The sequence below is a fragment of the Nicotiana tomentosiformis genome, chromosome 4 (assembly GCF_000390325.3).
Source record: "Nicotiana tomentosiformis chromosome 4, ASM39032v3, whole genome shotgun sequence".
Classification (NCBI taxonomy): domain Eukaryota; kingdom Viridiplantae; phylum Streptophyta; class Magnoliopsida; order Solanales; family Solanaceae; genus Nicotiana; species Nicotiana tomentosiformis.
In genome coordinates, this window is record NC_090815.1 from 108,638,028 (window position 1) to 108,657,499 (window position 19,472).

The following is a 19,472-nucleotide window of genomic DNA, read 5'->3' on the forward strand; positions in this document are numbered from 1 at the left end:
TGTGTGCATACTTAGCTTATCTTAGTTCCCATACATATCGGAATTTTCGTGCAACTCATATGATCTCGAATATTACTTTTGGTTTCATTTCTCACTCATTAGCCACGATAGGTTCCACTTTCTTATGGAGTGCATACAATGTTGTTGTGAGATTGTTGTTACAAGAGCATTTCCTCTTTAGGTCACTGTGCTTAGGTTGAAGCCTTCTTCCTTATTTCCTCAGCAAGTCTTTCGTTGTAGTACTTAGGGAAGACTCTCTGACTTTTGTAAACCTGTGAGCTTATTACATCGTATACCTATTAAAATTTTTGATGTTCGTACTCACCTATAATTATCCTTAGTTACTTACCTCTGCACTCATGTGCTCGTACGGTTGCTTCTGAACTGATGTTTTGACTGTCTTCCCAGTGAGACTCTCTTTTATTTCCGTAACATTCATATGGTACCTTTAACCACTCCAACTCCTATCTGAATATATCCCAAGTATTACAATGTCATATCCGCGAGACAAAATTCCCCATATTGGGGTTCACTATGTTTATCTTGCACGATCTGTTGATTCATCTGTATCCTCTTGTCTAGCCATAATTAGGCTCTTCCTGAATAAACTACTAACTACTCATTGGCCAATTCTCATATCAATATTCCACGTAATCTTTCTTGGGTTATTTTCTTTGTCTTAACTTACGTCACGCACTGGTTCCTTATTTACCAATAACATCTCGGGCAGGAACCTTTATTTCCCCTCCTTGACGTCGTGTTCACATAATGTTTTGGAATCGTAGCATGTCTGTAGGATTTGAATAAGTGCAATCTCATCCCTTTTTTATTTTTGTCACATTCTTCCTTTACCATTCCATAATTACTAAAACCACTTAATTCTGACTTAATGTCACATCACTCCATATTCCCCCCTTTAGGGGAGTACTAAGATTTATTGCTACGATGATCTATATATAGATGTTTTACCTCTTCATCTTTGGCGTCTTTTCATATCATCGATAACCCTTACTCGCCTTGCGGTAATCCTTCTGTACCAAGGATAACAAATTTCCTTACTCGCGAGGGTGACACTTAGTGTAACTGGCACATACAGTTCCTTAAGCTTATCTTTGCTCGCATTGCTTGCTTTAGGGAGCATCTTCCTGAATGACCATTCTCTTAATTTCTCATGAATCTTCTTCTGTTGTCCACTCTATTATCGCCAGAACGAAACCTAAAATTCTCATGATGCCGACTATTATCCAATCACTCAGTCCCTACTTCATGTTTAGTTTATCTTGTTCACCAGCCCATACTGATTTTTATTGTTTTGGGGTCTAACTTTTCCTTCTGGTAGTCGCGTTGGAGTCACGAACTTATATATACTAGTTCCCGTGGTATAGTCATGATACATAACTCCAAACTCAAGTGCATGTTTCACGCGACTTGACCACAACTTCAAATCATTAAAATAAACATGTTGTGAATCACGGGTACGTTTCACGTGGCGTGATTTGCAATATGTACAAAAACAACGACATCGCGAGTTGTTCAAATAAATTCCATAAATACTAAAATGGCTAAAATAAAAGCGGTATAAAGGCAATAACGCATAAAAGGTTTTAATATGTAATAATTCAGATAATTAAGCCAAGTATAATTGAAAATCGGTCGTGCTAAAACTACGGAACTCGGAAGTGCCTCACACCTTCTCTCGGGTTAACAAAATTCCTTACCCAGCCTTCTGTGTTCGCGGACCATAAATAGAGTCAATGTCCTCGATTTGGGATTTTAAAATAAACCGGTGACTTGGGACACTAAAATAATTATTCCAAGTGGCGACTCTAATTAAATAAATAATCTCATTTCGAATAATGTCACTTTAATTGAAAAAACTCCCTATCGCTCGAGAAAAAAGGAGGTGTGACAGACTCAATTTCATCGAAGTTTACTGACCGAATTAGGTTTCTCCTTTCGTTTCTTCCCAATGTCTTGGAATCAATACCGTATTAGGATTGTCCTTTCCGTTTCTTCTCTTTGTTTTAAAATCCTGAGAAACTAGTATATAGTATATATATATATATATATATATATATATATACTAGTTTCTCAGCATGCGCCTTGCACGTGTATGCTGAATCATGTAGTCAACCATTTTGTATTGACTAAATAATTATACTTGAAAAATAAAGTACATGTGAAGATTAATATGAACTATTGTATCGTGACTTGTTTGTTGAGGGTCAAAGTGATTGGATATCGTTTGAATCTACAAAAATGAACAATCAAAATATAATTAGATAAAAAAATATTACTTATTTTTAATTTTATGAGGTTCAAAATGTAATAAAGCGTGTTTTTACCTAATAGCTCCTTATAGCCTATATTCCCGGCGTATGTTCCTTTTATTCATTATGGTTACTATGTCATGACGAGGACATAGAGTTAAAATTATTGATGTTTGTAGCTCGATAACATTAAATTGACATATAATTTTAACCAACATAAATGATAAAATTGTGACAACATGCTATTTTTTTAATTCTAAACTCACATTATTTACAATACTATTATAATAGTTATTGTGGAGTATTACTTATTATTTATTATGAAATGCTTTTACGTTTTTCTTCCTTGAGGTTGAAGGCTTATTTAGTTATTCCTAGTTGACGTTCCTCGAGCTTTCCTTTCGCACGTTTATTAATTGAATTCGTCTACATTTATTATCTAATGCAACTCTTCATAATTTTACGATAATTAATAGCAACGAGGAAGCTGTCTAATGTAAGCTAGGTTGTTGTATTGTTTAAAGAAATTTATTAATTTTCTTAAGGGTATTATAGTCTCTTAGTTTTATAGGGTCATTTAGGTCTTTTAACTTTCACTTTAGGCTTTCACACTTATAATGTATATATATATATATATATATATATATATATATATATATATATATATATATATATATATATATATATATATATATATATTGATTGTTCCTCGAATCTTCTCCTTCCAATGTACATTATTTTTTCCATCCTTTTGTTGGTTTTTGTTTTTGGCGAGTTTTTGGTTTTGATGTTAGAACTGTTATTTGAGATTGATAATTGATAAATACTCTAAATCGAAAGTTTTCAACTGTGATTTTTGTTATAATGTCTCATATATGAAGAGGAAGGCAAAACAAATAAGGAAACATACTAGAACTATTCCAGAGCAGGTTGAAGAGCATGCACTAGCTGTGGAGACAGAGCTCCTTAATATGACACGGGAGCAGGTCAAGAATATTCCAACTAAGAAGAAAAAAAAATTCAAGTCCAAGATAACCCCCGAAGACTTATCTAATGTGGAACGGTTCGAAGGTTACTTAGGGGACAGAACCTTTCCTACCCTTAACCTTAGCCCGATAAAAATAAGTGGGGAGAAGAACGAGTGCAAACTCAACACTGCAATTCCCATTGAGGTCCATACGCTTACACCAGGGAAATCACCAACACCAGAGGCAATAAGGTCGAAAGGTCAAACGGAACAACACATGAGACGTCAAGTTGAGGACACATACATGATACCAGAAACGCAAGGTGGTGACTCACAAGTGCTGGATGAGATAGAGGAAGGAATAAAATCATATGATGAAAACTTGCGAAGGCCACATAGGGCCCTTGCTTTTGAGGATAATACAGAAATAATGTCGTCAAGTGTTCAGGATAGAATAACAAAATTCAACAACCTCTCACCAAGAGGTACTCAGGGTCAAGATGGAGCTAAAGGTGGGCCATCACCAAGATCAATCAAAAACAACAAAACAGGAACAAAAACTTCCACCCCTAATATTTCTCATGATTAACAAAATTTCATGGAACATAAGGGGCATGAAGTCCTAACAAGACTTTGAGAGGCTTAAATATCTAAAAACACAAAAAAAATTACCCTTTATTGCCTTACAAGAACCTATGGTCAGGTCTTCAAAAATAGAAAGATACAGATATCGGTTGGGTATGCAACATTGCTACCACAATTGTAATAATAAAATATGGATCTTTTGGGAATCAAATGTGGGACTAACTGTACTGAAGGACACAGAACAACAAGTTACTTGCCAAATTTTAGTTCCAATGTCAACGACGCCTGTACATATATCAGTTGTATATGCCAAGTGTATAACATTGGAAAGAAAGCAGCTATAGGAAGAGCTAAGAGCATGTCATAGTAAAATTCAAGGATCGTGGGGGTGTGATAGATGATTTTAATGTAATTCTTGATGTTAAGGAAAAATCAGGTGGAAGGCCGTACAGAATTGATAAAAACTTTGACTTTATGGAATGTATTGATGATTATGGCCTCAAAGATGCAGGTATCTATGGTGCAAGGTTTACCCGGAGCGACAATAGAGGGCCAACTAAAACAATATGGAAAATATTGGATAGATTACTTATTAATTAAAATTGGCTAGACGTGTACAATGAGACCTCAGTTCTACACCTAGCTAGAGTCTGCTCAGATCATACTCCATTTTTGATCACCATGAAGTCTTCAGAAAATAACGGGTCAAGATATTTCAAATTTTTAGACTTCTAGGTAGAACACGAAGATTTTATACATGTGGTAAAAGAAGTATGGCAGGAACCAATTGATGGAAATTCTATGTGGATTCTACATCAAAAATTAAATAAAGCCTGCCAGAGATTAAGCAGGTTGTCCAGGGAAGCATTTGGGGACATATACGAAGAGCCAAAGAGGTTGAAAACACGAATTGCAGATCTAGAAAATGCTCCAGTAGTGGACAACTCAGCAAGTAAAAGAGCTTAGTTGAATAAGGCGAAGGCTGAGTATGTGCAATTTCTTAAACTTCAAGAAGCAATTCTCAGGCAAAAAACAAAGGCCAAATGGCTAAAAGACGGGGACAGGAACACAATATATTTTCATAGTGTTATAAAAGGCAAAAGGAAGAAATTGAATATTCAAATAATCTAAGATGATAGTGGAAATTGGAGAGAAGGAGGTCAGGACATTGCTTCAGCAACAATTCATCACTTCCAGAGAATATTTTGTCATAATGAAGCCTCAGAGGATATGTCGCCGCTAGACTGTATAGAACCAAAAGTGTCTATAGAGGATAACAAAATTCTTATAGCAATCCCAACAATGGATGAGGTGAAAGATGTTGTATTTTCCATTAGCCCAGAGAGTGCAACTGGACCTGATGGGCTGAGTGCACTTTTCTACCAAACTTGTTGGTCTGTGGTCTTAGAGGACGTGTATAATGTTGTCGTGGATTTCTTTCAGGGGGCAACCATGCCCAGGTTCTTTACACATACATGTCTTGTACTACTACCAAAAGTGGACTTTCCCCAACGCTTTTCTGACCTACGGCCAATTAGCCTTTGTAATGTATCGAGTAAGATTATTGCAAAACTTTTGAACTCAAGACTGGGACAGATTTTACAAAAATTATCTCCAATAACAAGTCAGGATTCATAAGGGACAAATCAATCGCAGAGAATATTCTACTGGCATAAGAAATCATAAAAGAAATAAATAAACCTTAGAAGGGTGGTAATGTGGTCCTAAAGCTTGATATGGCCAAGGCCTATGATAAAGTCGCCTGGCCATACTTAAGTGACCTGATGAGAAAGATGGATTTTGCGGCTAGTTGGGTAGATTTGATACAGAGACATATTTCAAGCAATTGGTACTCCATGATAATTAATGGGCAGAGATATGACTTCTTCAATTCAGAGAACGGGTTGAGGCAAGGTGTCTCCATATCACCATCACTATTTGTTCTGAGTGCAAGCTACTCTCAGTCATGCTGAATGATTTACAAGAAAGAAGAAGTTATACATGGTTCCATATGGCTAAATCGGGCCCGCAAGTCAACCACCTAGCTTTTGCAGACGATATTATCCTTTTTGCTAGTGGTTGCAGGAAAACATTGAAGCGGTTAATGGACACTCTATCTAGATACGAAGAAATATCAGGACAACAAATAAACAAAAGCAAAAGTTTCTTTATGGTAGCTGCTGGAGCATCGAGAAGAACAATCGGCAGGATAGCTAATGTCACGAGAATGCAGCGTAAGGAGTTTCCTGTCAAATACCTGGGATGCCCACTTTTCATAGGAAGACAGAAAATTTCACACTATTCAGACTTAATTAGCAAAGTGACGAATAGAACAAGAGGGTGGCAAACAAAATTTTTGTCTACTGGTGGTAAAGCCATTCTCATCAGGCATGTACTATAGGCAATACCTATTCATCTCCTATCCACTATGAATCCACCGAAAGGAGTGTTCACTCAAATAGAGAGAATATTAGCCAATTTCTTCTAGAGGGGCTCCGACGGGCAAAATAGGCATCATTGGGTGTCTTGGAAGGCTTTGTGTTATCCATACAATGAAGGCGAAGCTCAGTTCAGGAGGCTTCAAGATGTCAGCAATGCATTCATAACCAAGTAATGGTGGAACCTAAGAACAGGCACATCGCTATGGAAAGGCTTTATTTTGGCAAAATACTGCAAAAGGAACCACCCCTAGTCACTAGGTGGAGAACATGACAGTCACAACAATGGAAAGCGCTATGTGATAGTAAGTACTATAACGACCCAATTTGTCATTTTGAGAATTAGCATTTCGTTCGGTGACTTAAGGTCTCGAGCAATATTAAAATGTGTATTATGACTTGCAAACTTGGTCAAGTTTGATTTTCGGATGATTCAGGATTTAATTAAAAGAACAATTCTTGTTTTGGAAGTTTAAGTTGAAACAATTGACCGGATGGTGAATTATGTGTAAATAATCCCGAAAAAGAATTTCAATAGTTTCAATAGCTCCGTATGATGATTTCGAAATTAGGAGTGTGTCCGAATATTTATTTTGAGGTCCGTAGCTAAATTAGGCTTGAAATGGCGAAAATAGGAAATTTAAGTTTAAAAGTTTGATCGGGGAGTTGACTTTTTGATATCAGGATCAAAATCCGATTCTGAAAATTGGAATAGGTCCGTTATGTTATTTATGACTTGTGTGCAAACTTTCAGGTCAATCGGACTTGATTTGATAGGTTTCGGCGTTGAATGTAGAAGTTGAAAATTCTTAGTTTCATTAGGCTTGAATTGGGTATGATTCGTGGTTTTAGCATTATTTGATGTGATTTGAGGTTTCGACTAAGTTTGTATCGTATTTTAAGACTTGTTGGTATGATTGAATGGGGTCCCGAGGGGCGCGGGGTGTGTTTTGGATCACTGGTTGAGAAACTAGTTAAGTTAAGGATTTAGAGTTTGACCATGGTCAATATCGGGTCAAGATGACCTCTTTTCGGTGTTTTGAGTGCGCGAGCAGGTTCGTAGCGTGTTTTATGATTGAAACACATATATAGTTTGTGTCCGGGAGGTTCCGGATGAGTTTTGGGAGGTAAAATGAAAATTCTCCCGTTACTGATTTTCTGGTGTAAAATAATTACGAAAATGTCATTTTTATCCCTTAAATTTTCAGATTTCATTTAAATCTTCAAAATATCATATCTCCCTCATTTTTAAGGCCAAATTGGGTGATTAAAAATCCTAACTTGATTGAAATTTCACAAGGAATCCATTGGAGGCATCAAAAGAGAATTTTGGGATTGTTTGCACACGAAACGAAGCAGAACAACATAAGTATGTAATGATCCAAAGGTCCATTTTTAGTTTTAGAGATCGAAATTCGATTTCGAGACTTCCGAGAGTTTAATAATGAATTATATGAATGATCTGGAAAGTTTGGTCTAATTTCATCAAGTCATGATTGAGGTTTTAGCGCGAAACATGAGTTAATTGTTTAACGAGTGAAATTGATATCACATTAAGCAAATGAGCTCCGCATTGAGTTTCGATTGAAGGACTAGGTTTGTATTATTATTTGTGACTCATAGAAACAAGAATCGTCGAATTTCGAGTTCGTATGATGGAGTTAGAGCCTTTTTAGTGAAAATGAATATTGCTGGTTCAACAGGTTCTGGTGCGCACCTTTAGCGACCAGATTCGACACTTGTAGCGATGGGAATTGGGCTTTTAGCGACCAGAATAGTGTTTTTATTGGGCAGATCTATTTTTCTTAAGCTCATTTCAACATTTTTTGACAAAAGAACACAGCTTGGGACAATTTTTGAGCAAGAAATAACGGGAAATCTTGAGGTAAGTCACTTGTGATCATTTTTACTCCATAATATTGAATTATCATCTAATAATCCGATTAGTTTATATGATTTTGAGGTGTAAATCGGGGATTTGGACATAGGGATTTAAAAATAAGATTTGAGGATTTGGAGGTCAAGTTGATGTTGACATTTGGTAAAATTGGTATGGTTAGACTCGTGGTTGAATGGGCTTTCAGATTTTGTAACTTTTGTCGGGTTCCGAGTAGTGGTCCCCACGGGCAATATTTGGGTGAAATTTTGGATTTTGATGGGAAATCTGTATTTTCATATGGAATTAATTCCTATAATTTGCATGAAATTATACGGTTTGAGGTAAGTAACATTTCTAACCTTGGTTCGGAAGGTTGAATCCCTAAATGTTGTGTTATATCAATTGTTGGAGGTGACGCACATGCTAGGTGACGAGCGTGTGGGCTTGCACCATAGAAATTGTGACTTAAGTAAATTCTGTGGAGTTGAAAAAACTAAAGAACCATGTTATTATCCGTGTATCCTCCACGTGTTAGAGAAATTGAGATGAGGTTCTTATTAAAGATCATGTTTAGGCTACGTGCCAATTTTTTGGGACCCATGGGGTCGTGTTGCTGTTGAATTAATTATTTTAAAAATGTATATTTCACACTCAGTCATATTCATCCATTGTGAGAATATTTATGGGATCGAACTGAGCGCCGCAGCATGCCATATTGGCTTTATATATTATTATTATTATTATTATTATTATTATTATTATTATTATTATTATTATTATTATTATTATTATTATTATTATTTATTATTATTATTATTATTATTATTATTATTATTATTATTATTATTATTATTATTATTATTATTATTATTATTATTATTATTATTATTATTATTATTATTATTATTATTATTATTATTATTATTATTATTATGGGATCAGGGCTGCACGCCGCAGCATGCCTTATAGGCTTTATTATTATTATATGGTTCGGGGCTGCCCACCTGCAGCAGACCTTATAGACTTTATTATTATATGGATCGGGGCTGCCCGCCTGCAGCACGCCTTATAGGCTTATTTATTATACGGATCAGGACTGCCCGCCTGTAGTATGCCATATCGGCTTTATATTACGCTTGGGCTGAAGGAGCCGCTCCGGAGTCTGTACACATCCCTAGTGAGCTTAGATGATTATATATTCGGGATGGACTTCCCAGGGCATGGACTTGCCTTACTTATTTATATTGTGATAAATTTTCCCTAGACATGGATCTTGTCCGTATCATTTATATTTGGGGATAAATTACCCCAGGGCTGAATTGGCCTTATACGGTACTGAGTGACTGACTAATAGTCGATGTGTATATATATACAGGATAGAATATCCCTGGGCTGGATTGGCCATAAACAGTACCGAGTGACCGAATGATTAGTGACCAGTAGTACACAGTGTTATCAAAGGCGGAAAGCGTAAAAAAACTCTAAGGTCCTTTGGGGCTTTAAGCGCAAAGCGCAAATAAAGCATGAGCTTTAATGAAAAAAGGCACAACTGGAGAAAAAGTAAAAATATACATATGTAGTCTAAGAACAATAATTATAAGCATGAATAACAAATATATGAACAAAAAAATTGAAAAAAAAAATTACGATAAAGTGAAATATCAATTATTTAATGTCGCCTTTTCAGGATTACGCTAATTGGCAAGTAAAAGTATGACTTAGAGCCTTGATGCAATACTGAAGCGCCCACAAAGCGAGGCGAAACGCTCAACATGTTTTGAGTCTCGCTTCAGGGCTTAAGCGCACTTTAAGCGCGCCTTTGACAATACTGGTAGTACATGAGGTCTTTCCACTGAGATGTCACATTCCTCGTATCATGCAGAATTGATCTATTTTGCTAGTAATGAGTTTAACTGTTGAACTTGGAAGCATGCCTACATTTCCGTACCATTATTTATGTACTGGATTGTACCAGCGAAACTCGTCACTACTTTCAGCCCAGAGGTTAGTCTTGTTACTTATTGAGTTGGTTGTGCTCATACTACACTCGGCAACTCGCGTGCAGATCGAGATGCTTTCGGACACGGCGACTGTTAGATCTCAGAATGCTATCCGTTGGAGACTATCAAGGTAGCTGCCTAGCATCCACTGACCTTGACTCTCTCTTTCTCTCAGTTATTATATTGTTCTATACCGTCAGACAGTGTTTTTATCAGTCAGACTTTGTATTCATATTAGATGCTCATGTACTCAGTGACACCGAGTTTTGGGGAGTGCTTATATCTATATTTGTGAGATTTCTTCCGCTGAATTTAAATATTATGTTTTTAAATTTAAAAGATATGGTATTTCCATCACGACAGGTGAGATTTTGGGTCGTGACAAGTACGAGGTAGAACAAAATATAATATGGCTTCCTGGAAAAGGATACGTGTCCTTCTGGTATGATAATTGGCTAGGGCTAGGCCCATTATACATTCACCTGCCAACAAATGCTAAGCCAAAAGACGTTAAAATAATAGAAGTTCTCACTCAGGGAAGCTGGCAACTAGACTCGATGGGGATAGAAGTGCCTGAATCAGTCAGAGATGAAGTTTTCCGACATCAAATAACTTTATCTCCAACATCCCCTAATAGAGTAATATGGGCTGCAGATACTAATGGCAAATTCTCGATAACATCCGCTTGGGAGCTCTTAAGAGACAAGAAGGAGCAGTCAAGATAGTTTTCGATGATATGGCAAAAACAAGTTCCATTCAAGATGAACTTCATGCTATGGAGAGCAGTTCAAGATCGAGCTCCAACGGATGAGAAAGTTTCAAAATTTGGGTACAATCTCCATGCTGAATGTTACTGCTCCTCACCCCCAACCAGCATATTGGAAAGCTCTGAGCACCTATTTTGCTCAGGAAATTTTGCAAATTCCATCTGGACAGAGTTTGCCAGACCATTTGGTATTAATGTTGGAAACTTACAGTTTAGCAAACTTTTACACAAATAGTGGTCACTCAAACCTATGAATGTGGTGGCAACGTTCATGGGCAAGATCATATCAGCGGTTATTTGTTGGGAGTTATGGAAGTCGAGGTGCGCAGCTAGGTATGAGGCGGAATTTCCATCAATACAAAGATCTGTGTCATTGATATCTAGGACTATAACAGAGATGACAATGCAAAAGTTTGGGAAATTGCGCATACAGAGGTCATGGGGACAATTACAAAATGTTATAGATCAATCAATAGGGCATAAATCCATCAGAATAGTCAAATGGAGCAAGCCACCACCACTATATTACAAGTTGAATAGTGATGGTAGCTTCTTAAATGCGGACTATGGAGCAGGCGACATCATCAGGAATAGCGATGACAAAATTATTCTTGCATATTCTCTGTACATCGGGCATGGCACCAGCAACTGGGCGGAAAGTTAGGCGTTGTTTGGCCTGCAACAGTGCACTAAAAAAGGCTTAAGCATGATAATTGCATAAGGGGGTTCAAAAATTCTAACGTCATGCGTTAATGGAGAGGTCACCATATCATGGAGATTACTACAAACAATGGATAAAATCATGGAGATTGTGAATGATAAAGGAGTAGTGGTGAAACATTGCTGCAGAGAAGCTAATAAAGTGGCGGACAAACTTGCTGCACTTAGCCACACACATCGCCAACACCTTATTTTTACAAGGTTTGAAGATTTGCCCAGACAAGTCAGAGGTTTCATGCAATTAGACAGATGAGAAATGGCTTCATTTAGAGTCAGAAATTTAAAAGCGTGGGAGGTCACCTTTGAGCCATCATGAAGCGTGGTTCAGTAGATAGGTAGTCTCACTTTGTTTTTGATTCGAAAATTGAGTAAGAGGCTGTTTTGACAGTCTCTCAATTCTTTGAGGGTAAGGTTACATGTTCCCCCTCAACAACTGTTTTGCTTTCGGAAGGTTCGTAATAAAGGTTGACTGTTTCAATTAAAAGAAAAAAAAGTCACTTACGAATGTTGTACAGGTTGGATAGTTGCATTTATCACATAAAATTGGTTAAATATTTTAACTCATATAAAGTTAATATTTTATTAATTTAAGATTTTTATCACTCTACTGTTGATATATAATTTTAATTACTAATTATTATGCCATACTCTATGGTTGATGTACAATTTTAATTACTAATTGCTATGCCAGTTAAAGTTGCTCATATTTTCTCACAAAATTAAATTTATTACCTCTTCTAATTGACTATAGTATACAAATCACAATTTTAAAATTGTGTTCTTAAAGAATAGCCCTCGACAATTGGCGTCGTTAAATCTACCCAAAGTCTTGATAATTTTCTTTGGTTCAGGTAAACAATTCTTCTTATCAATCTCATAAATAATATTTTATATAATCTTCTTGTTATGATGTAATATATTATGTTCTGAAAGTTATGTAGCTTTCTTGCAGTTCAACTGTGATTTTTCTGTTACTCTTCAAAATTTGAGATTGGAATATTCTGTATTATCAATTTACATAAACTATATGCTAATTTAACAGCTTTGGATTTATTTGATATTTATGCTACTATTGAAAAGTTGGTTTTACTGTGCATAAAAATTATGCCTGATCAATGAGTTGTTCTTGTAAATGTGATAACAATTTTGAGGCGTGTTCTTGTATGTCAAAAATGCTTATTAATACTCAATTTTAGTAGTAGGCACATTGTGGTTAGATTAAAATACGTTACTGCATTAGCTATCCTTATTATTGGTCTAAATATTTCTTTTTCAGAAGATATTAACCATATTTGAATTCACCTATTAAATTAATGTAATGACACTCATATTCTCATTTCAGTTTCATGTTGAATCCATTTCGACATCAATTATTATTACACATAGTTCATTCAGTGATATATAATTTTCTTACAAACAGACGTGGCTTACACGTGCAACGCACGTACCCAAAAACTAATTACTATTACTATATAAAAGCATGAACCCGTTAATAAAAAGCCAAATTACGTTAATACCCTTTTACTTACTTAAATATATTCTCTAATTAAAAAAGTAATTTGGCGTCTAGAGAAGCCAACACTTCAGCCTTCATACGTCAGTTTCTAACGTTGCCCCCGTTTAGTTGATCAAGCAATGTCTTTTACAAGACTCTGGTCAATTAAATCTTTAATGGGGTGACAAACAATTGAGTCCAAATAACATGGACAAATCCAAGGGAATTCTCACAGGCATACACTACAGTTATAAAGTCATTATGAGGGTACACTTTAATTTGTGTCTCCTTGGAAAGAATAACAAGCCGCAGATCAATTGCAGTAGCCATCATCGAATTAGAAGAACACTGCCAGCGACGAAAATTAAACAGTTGCTCGGAATCCAAAGTGAAAAAAAGGGATGCACGACAATGCAAAGAATTGACAGTGGATAGCGGATATGTGGTGCCCAATTCCAATGCATTTGGCCACATTTGACGGACTAAAATGGTAAGAGTTAGAGGCAAGTAGCACTAGAAGATTTGTACGGGACTAATCACACAAAATAAAATCTATTACGGAGCAAGTGGCAATAAAATCGGGTTCAACCTTCTTAACTTTATTTATTAATGAATTTTACCTTTGTGTTTTTTTGTAAAACTTATTTTCATTATTAATGTAAGTGTCTGCGGCTAAATTAGGTCTTTTAATAAGGATATTAGAATTGTATACGGTCGAAATCGAGCTCGCCTACAACATAGTAGGTCAAGGTTCACCGGGCTAGAACCCGGGGTTGGAGTGCCTGCCTTCGATAGTATCGGGGTCGTGATCCCGGAATCGATCCCAGGCCCGAACGAGCTCGAAGAAACATTATTAGCATAACAGAAGACCAAAATATCCGTGACCGGTCGGATATTACGGCGGGAATCTCGGCACGTATCAATGAGGAACTGGCAATCAGCAAATCAAGAGATTTTTTACCTTTTATAGAATTGTACCTAAAGTAGGACTCCTCTACTATATAAAGGGGATCTGATAATTCATTTAACACATTGTAACACGCATTCCAAAGCAATACATTATTATTATTATTATTATTATTATTATTCTCTTTAAGCTCTTATTCTTCTATGTCTTAGTACCGATCTATAACGACCCGGCCAGTCGTTCCGAGAGTTATAGCCCTGTTTCCCCATTTCTACTTCTTTATGTGTTGTTCAGCTGTCTTGAGTTGCATCGAGTTGGTAGGTTTGGGTCCGGAGTAGTTTCGGAGTGAAATAAGATACTTAGTCCCTTAGTTAGAAAGCTAAGTTAGAAAAGTCAACCGAAAGTTGACTTATGAATAAACGAACTCATTGGGTGATTTTAGACTTAGGAGTGTGTCCGGAATTTAATTTGGAGGTTCGTGGTAGAATTAGGCTTGAATTGGCGAAAGTTAGAAATTTAGCAATTTTGGTCGGCGGTGGAAAATTAGGTATCAGGGTTGGAATGGAATTCTGGAAGTTGGAGTAGGCTCGTAGTGTCATTTGTGACGTGTGTGCAAAATTTGAGGTCATTTGGACGTGGTTTGATAGGTTTCGGCGTCGTTGGTGAATTTTGAAAGTTTAGAAGTTCTTGGGCTTGCATTCGAGGTTGATTTGGTGTTTTGGGTGTTTCGTAGGCTCGACTAAGTTCAGGTAGTGATATATGACTTGTTGGAATTATTGGTTGAGGTCTCGAGGGCCTCGGGTGAGTTTCGGATAGGTTTGGCTTGTGTTGCGCTCGTTTTTCTTATGTTTAGATGTCGTTTCTTCAAGCATAAATGATATCATATTGAACAAATGAGCTCCAATTTCTTTTTTGATTGAAGCATTATATCCGTATCATAATTAGAGACCCGTAGCAAAAAGAATCGTCGAATTTGGATATCGTATGAGGATTTTATGGTCATTTTACTAAGAATTAAGTTGCCAGATTTTTCAGATTAATTATGAAATTGTCACTGACGGCGTATTTAAAAATCTGAACTATTTGCAAATATTGAAACCAACATATCTCCTTCATTATAAGGTCAGATTGAGTGATCCAAAAGCCTAACTTGACTAGAATTTCACAAGAAATCCAGTGGAGGCATAAAAAGCGAGTTTCGGGATCATTGGCACGAGAAATGAGGCAGAATAGCTGCCAGAAAATATATAAAATGAGAGTTTGTTCATTCGGTCATATTTTGAGTTGGGGAGCTCGGATTTGGGCGATTTTGGGGGCGATTTTCACCATATGGATTGGGGTAAGTGTTCTCTACTTGGTTTTGGTTATATTTCATGAATTCATCTTCGTTTTTGGGATTTGATTGATGATTTCAAAGCGAAATTGAAGGAGTTAGGGCTTGAGTTTTGGAGAGTAGGTAGGGATTTGAGGGACCAAACGGAGTCCGATTTTCATTAGTTTTATATGGTTAGACTTGGGAGAGGACGAGGTTTATTATTTTGACATTTTTGACTGATTTCGACACGTGGGCCCGGGGGCCGGGTTTTGGGTCGGTTTCGGATTTTTGGCATATTTTATAGTTTTATTGTGGAATTTGATTCGTAAGCCTATGTTGATGGTATTAATCTGATTATGGTTAGATTTGGAGATTTTGCAGACCGAATCTTGAGACGAGGGCATCTCGGAGTAGGATTTTACGCTGTTAAGGTAAGTAACAGTTTTAACTCTGGCTTTGAGGGTATAAACCCGGAGAATTTGATATCGTATGACTGTTTGGAGGTTATACCCATGCTAGAAGACGGGCGTGTGGGTTTGCACCGTGAGGGATTGAGACTTGGTCCGTCCCGTGAGGTCTCATGGCCATCATTTGTGTTTATGTAGTTACTTGTTGTTGAACTTGTCTGCCATCATGTTAGAGATCATGCTTAGGCTTTATTCATGCTCACATTATTTGTACTCAGTCATAGAAATTATTGTACATGTTTACCTCAGTCTCTATTATTTTGCTGATATGTTGTGATACTTGATGTGGGTTGTGTCCCCTTATTGGTGGTGCATTATGAGGCTGGAGAGGTACATGCCTGAGTGAGGCCGAAGGACTGGTTGTGAGGATATTAATGCCATAGCGCATGAGTTGTCCGCGTAGCATGCGAGTTGACTGTATGGGTCCAAGTATTGATACCATAGCGCGTGAGTTGTCCGTGCGGATCCAAGTATTGATATGATGGCATGTGAGTTGTCCGTGCTTAGCGCTTGGGCTTTAGGAGCCCCTCCGAAGTCTGTACACACCCCGAGTAAGCGCAGAGTGTTGAGTGTTGAGTGCTGAGTGCGAGTGCGAGTGCTGAGTTATGGAGTGACATTGCTGTGAGGTTGCATTTACTTTTGCTGTTGCTACATTTACTTGTTAATTTTTCTTGTAGTCTTACTGATTTATGAAATTACCTGTCTACTCCTGTTTGTACTTAATTGTAGAGATAATAATTGGATTATTCTGCTTAGCTCGTCACTACTGCTCAGTTCCTTAGTTATTTTTGTTACTACTGAGTCGGTTGTACTCATACTATACCCTGCACTTTATGTGTAGATCCAGGTGACTTAGAAGGCGGCGATCGTTGAGTTCAGGCCGACTATCTTTGGAGACTGCAAGGTAGCTGTTAGCGTCCACAGGACCTTGTTACTCCTCTTGTCATTTCTTCTTTTGGACAGTTAGACATCTTATATATCTTAGTTCATAGTGTTAGATGCTCATGACTTAGTGACACCCCGATGATTGGGGCTCGTTTTCGTATTTTCTATATTATATTTAGAGTTGATTTAGCTTATGAAAAATTCAAATGTTAGTATTATTTCATTAAATTCTTATAATCGATTTAGTAGTAATATTTTGGGAAATAGGCTTGCCTTGTAACACGATAGGTGCCATCACGACCGTGGTTAGATTTTGGGTCGTGACAAGTTGGTATCAGAGCTCTAGGTTACATAGGTCTCACAAGTCATGAGCGGGTTTAGTAGAGTCTTGCAGATCGGTACAGAGATGTCTGTACTTATCTTCGAGAGGCTGCAGAACCTTTAGGAAAACTTCTCATTCTTGAATTCTTTTCGTGTGGTATTGATTTATCTTGAAGTGTAACTCTTTGAATTCCTTCCACGCATTCATATGCGCACATGGGCGCTCGATATCAGTTGTGCATCGACTGTTTGTGATTCCCTGGATGAGGTGCGAGATGTGATTTTTGTGTGTTGATGTCGGGCCATTCTGGAGGACATGAGGCTAGGTTTTGACTGTAGCTTGAGCACTAAGGTGTTGATTGCGTGAGCGCGTGCTTGTGGTACATTTGGGGATATTTAAGAGAGTATTCAGCGTCTTATGAGCCTTAAGGCGGTGTAATTTTATGCTTGAGTCTCGTGTGGTGAGTCTGGATTGAGGATTGCGGTGTTATAGCGGGGCAAAGTATCAATTTAAAGGTAATTTAGAAGGAACTCGGATAGATAGGACATCTTGGTAGTAGGTTGGATCGGCATGGTAATGGGTATGCTTAGTTCTTTGGGTGTGTATGAGGTAATGAGTTCTACAGGTGTTTTGTGGCAATGTCCTTGGGTTTTTGGTGGTCTGCGTAGCTTGGTTGAGTTAGAAGGATTCAGTCCTGACGGATTGGTTTTGTGCCATTGGGGTTCGGAGAGAGTTCTTGATGGTTTTGAGAATAACTCTTGACACGTTCGAGGACGAACGTTTGTTTAAGAGGGGGAGGGTAATGACCCGACCAGTCGTTCTGAGAGTTATAGCCCTGTTTTCCCATTTCTGCTTCTTTATGTGTTGTTTAGCTGTGTTGAGTTGCATCGAGTTGGTAGGTTTGGGTCCGGAGTAGTTTTGGAGTGAAATGAGACACTTAGTCCCTTAGTTAGAAAGCTAAGTTAGAAAAGTCAACCGGAAGTTGACTTATGAATAAACGAACTCATTGGGTGATTTTAGACTTAGAAGTGTGTCCGGAATGTAATTTGGAGGTCCGTGGTAGAATTAGGCTTGAATTGACAAAAATTAGAAATTTGGCGATTTTGGTCGACGGTGGAAAATTAGGTATCGGGGTCATAATGAAATTCCGGAAGTTGGAGTAGGTTCGTAGTGTCATTTGTGACGTGTGTGCAAAAATTGAGGTCATTTGGACGTGGTTTGATAGGTTTCGGCGTCGTTGGCGAATTTTGGAAGTTTAAAAGTTCTTGGGCTTGAATTCGAGGTTGATTTTGCATTGTTTTGGGTGTTCCGGAGGTTCGACTAAGTTTAGGTAGTGATATATGACTTGTTAGAATTATTGGTTGAGGTCCCGAGGGCCTCAGGTGAGTTTCGGATAGGTTTGGGTTGTGTTGCGCTCGTTTTTCTTATGTTTCGACGTCGTTTCTTCAAGCATAAATAATATCATATTGAACAAATGATCTCCGATTTCTTTTTTAATAGAAGCATTAGATCCGTATCGTAATTACGGACCCGTAACAAAAAGAATCGTCGAATTTGGACATCATATGAGGATTTTATGGACATTTAACTAAGAATTACATTGCCATATTTATCAGATTAATTACGAAATTGCCACTGACGGCGTATTTAAAAATCTGCCCTATTTGCAATTATTGAAACCAACATATCTCCTTCATTATAAGGTCAGATTGAGTGATTCAAAAGCCTAACTTGACTAGAATTTTACAAGAAATCCATTTGAGGCATAAAAAGTGAGTTTCGAGATCGTTTGGCATGAAAAACGAGGCAGAATAACTGCTAGAAAAATGTATAAAACGAGGGTTTGTTCATTCGGTCATATTTTGAGTTGGGGAGCTCGGATTTGGGAGATTTTCACCATAGGAATTGTGGTAAGTGTTCTCTACTCGATTTTGGTTATATTTCATGAATCCATTTTTGTTTTTGAGATTTGATTGATGATTTCAAAGCGAAATTGAAGGAGTTAGGGCTTGAGTTTTGGAGAGTAGGTAGGGATTTGAGGGACCAAACGGAGTCCGATTTTCATTAATTTTATATGGTTAGACTCGGGAGAGGACGAGATTTATTATTCTGCCATTTTTGACTGATTTTGACACGTGGGCCCGGGGGCCGGGTTTTAGGTCGGTTTCGGATTTTTGGCATATTTTATAGTTTTATTGTGGAATTCGATTCGTAAGCCTATGTTGATGGTATTAATCTGATTATGGTTAGATTTGGAGATTTTGGAGAGCGAGTCCAGAGACGAGGGCATCCCAGAGTAGGATTTTATGCTGTTAAGGTAAGTAACAGTTTTAACTCTGTCTTTGAGGATATAAACCTGGAGAATTTGATATCGTGTGACTGTTTGGAGGTGATACCCAAGCTAAGTGGCGGGCGTATGGGTTTTCACCGCAAAGGATTGAGACTCGGTCCGTCCC

The 19,472-nt window shown here is 37.4% G+C and overlaps 1 protein-coding gene across 1 annotated transcript; it reads left to right on the forward strand.

Moving 5' to 3' along the window:
- Positions 1–5,052: 5,052 nt before the first annotated feature.
- On the forward strand, positions 5,053–10,864 carry LOC117279308 (uncharacterized). Its single transcript, XM_070201549.1, has 3 exons — positions 5,053–5,282; positions 5,908–6,210; positions 10,480–10,864. The coding sequence occupies exons 1-3, from the start codon at positions 5,053–5,055 to the stop codon at positions 10,862–10,864; spliced, it is 918 nt and encodes a 305-aa protein (XP_070057650.1).
- The last annotated feature ends 8,608 nt before the right edge of the window (positions 10,865–19,472 follow it).

Excerpts from the sequence above, each read along its gene's own strand:
- LOC117279308 (XM_070201549.1), top strand. The coding sequence starts at position 5,053 with ATGTCGCCGCTAGACTGTATAGAACCAAAAGTGTCTATAGAGGATAAC. Across the intron at positions 5,283-5,907 it reads CAGGGGGCAACCATGCCCAG|GAAAACATTGAAGCGGTTAA; the intron begins GTTCTTTACACA and ends TAGTGGTTGCAG. Across the intron at positions 6,211-10,479 it reads GGTAAAGCCATTCTCATCAG|ATATGGTATTTCCATCACGA; the intron begins GCATGTACTATA and ends TAAATTTAAAAG.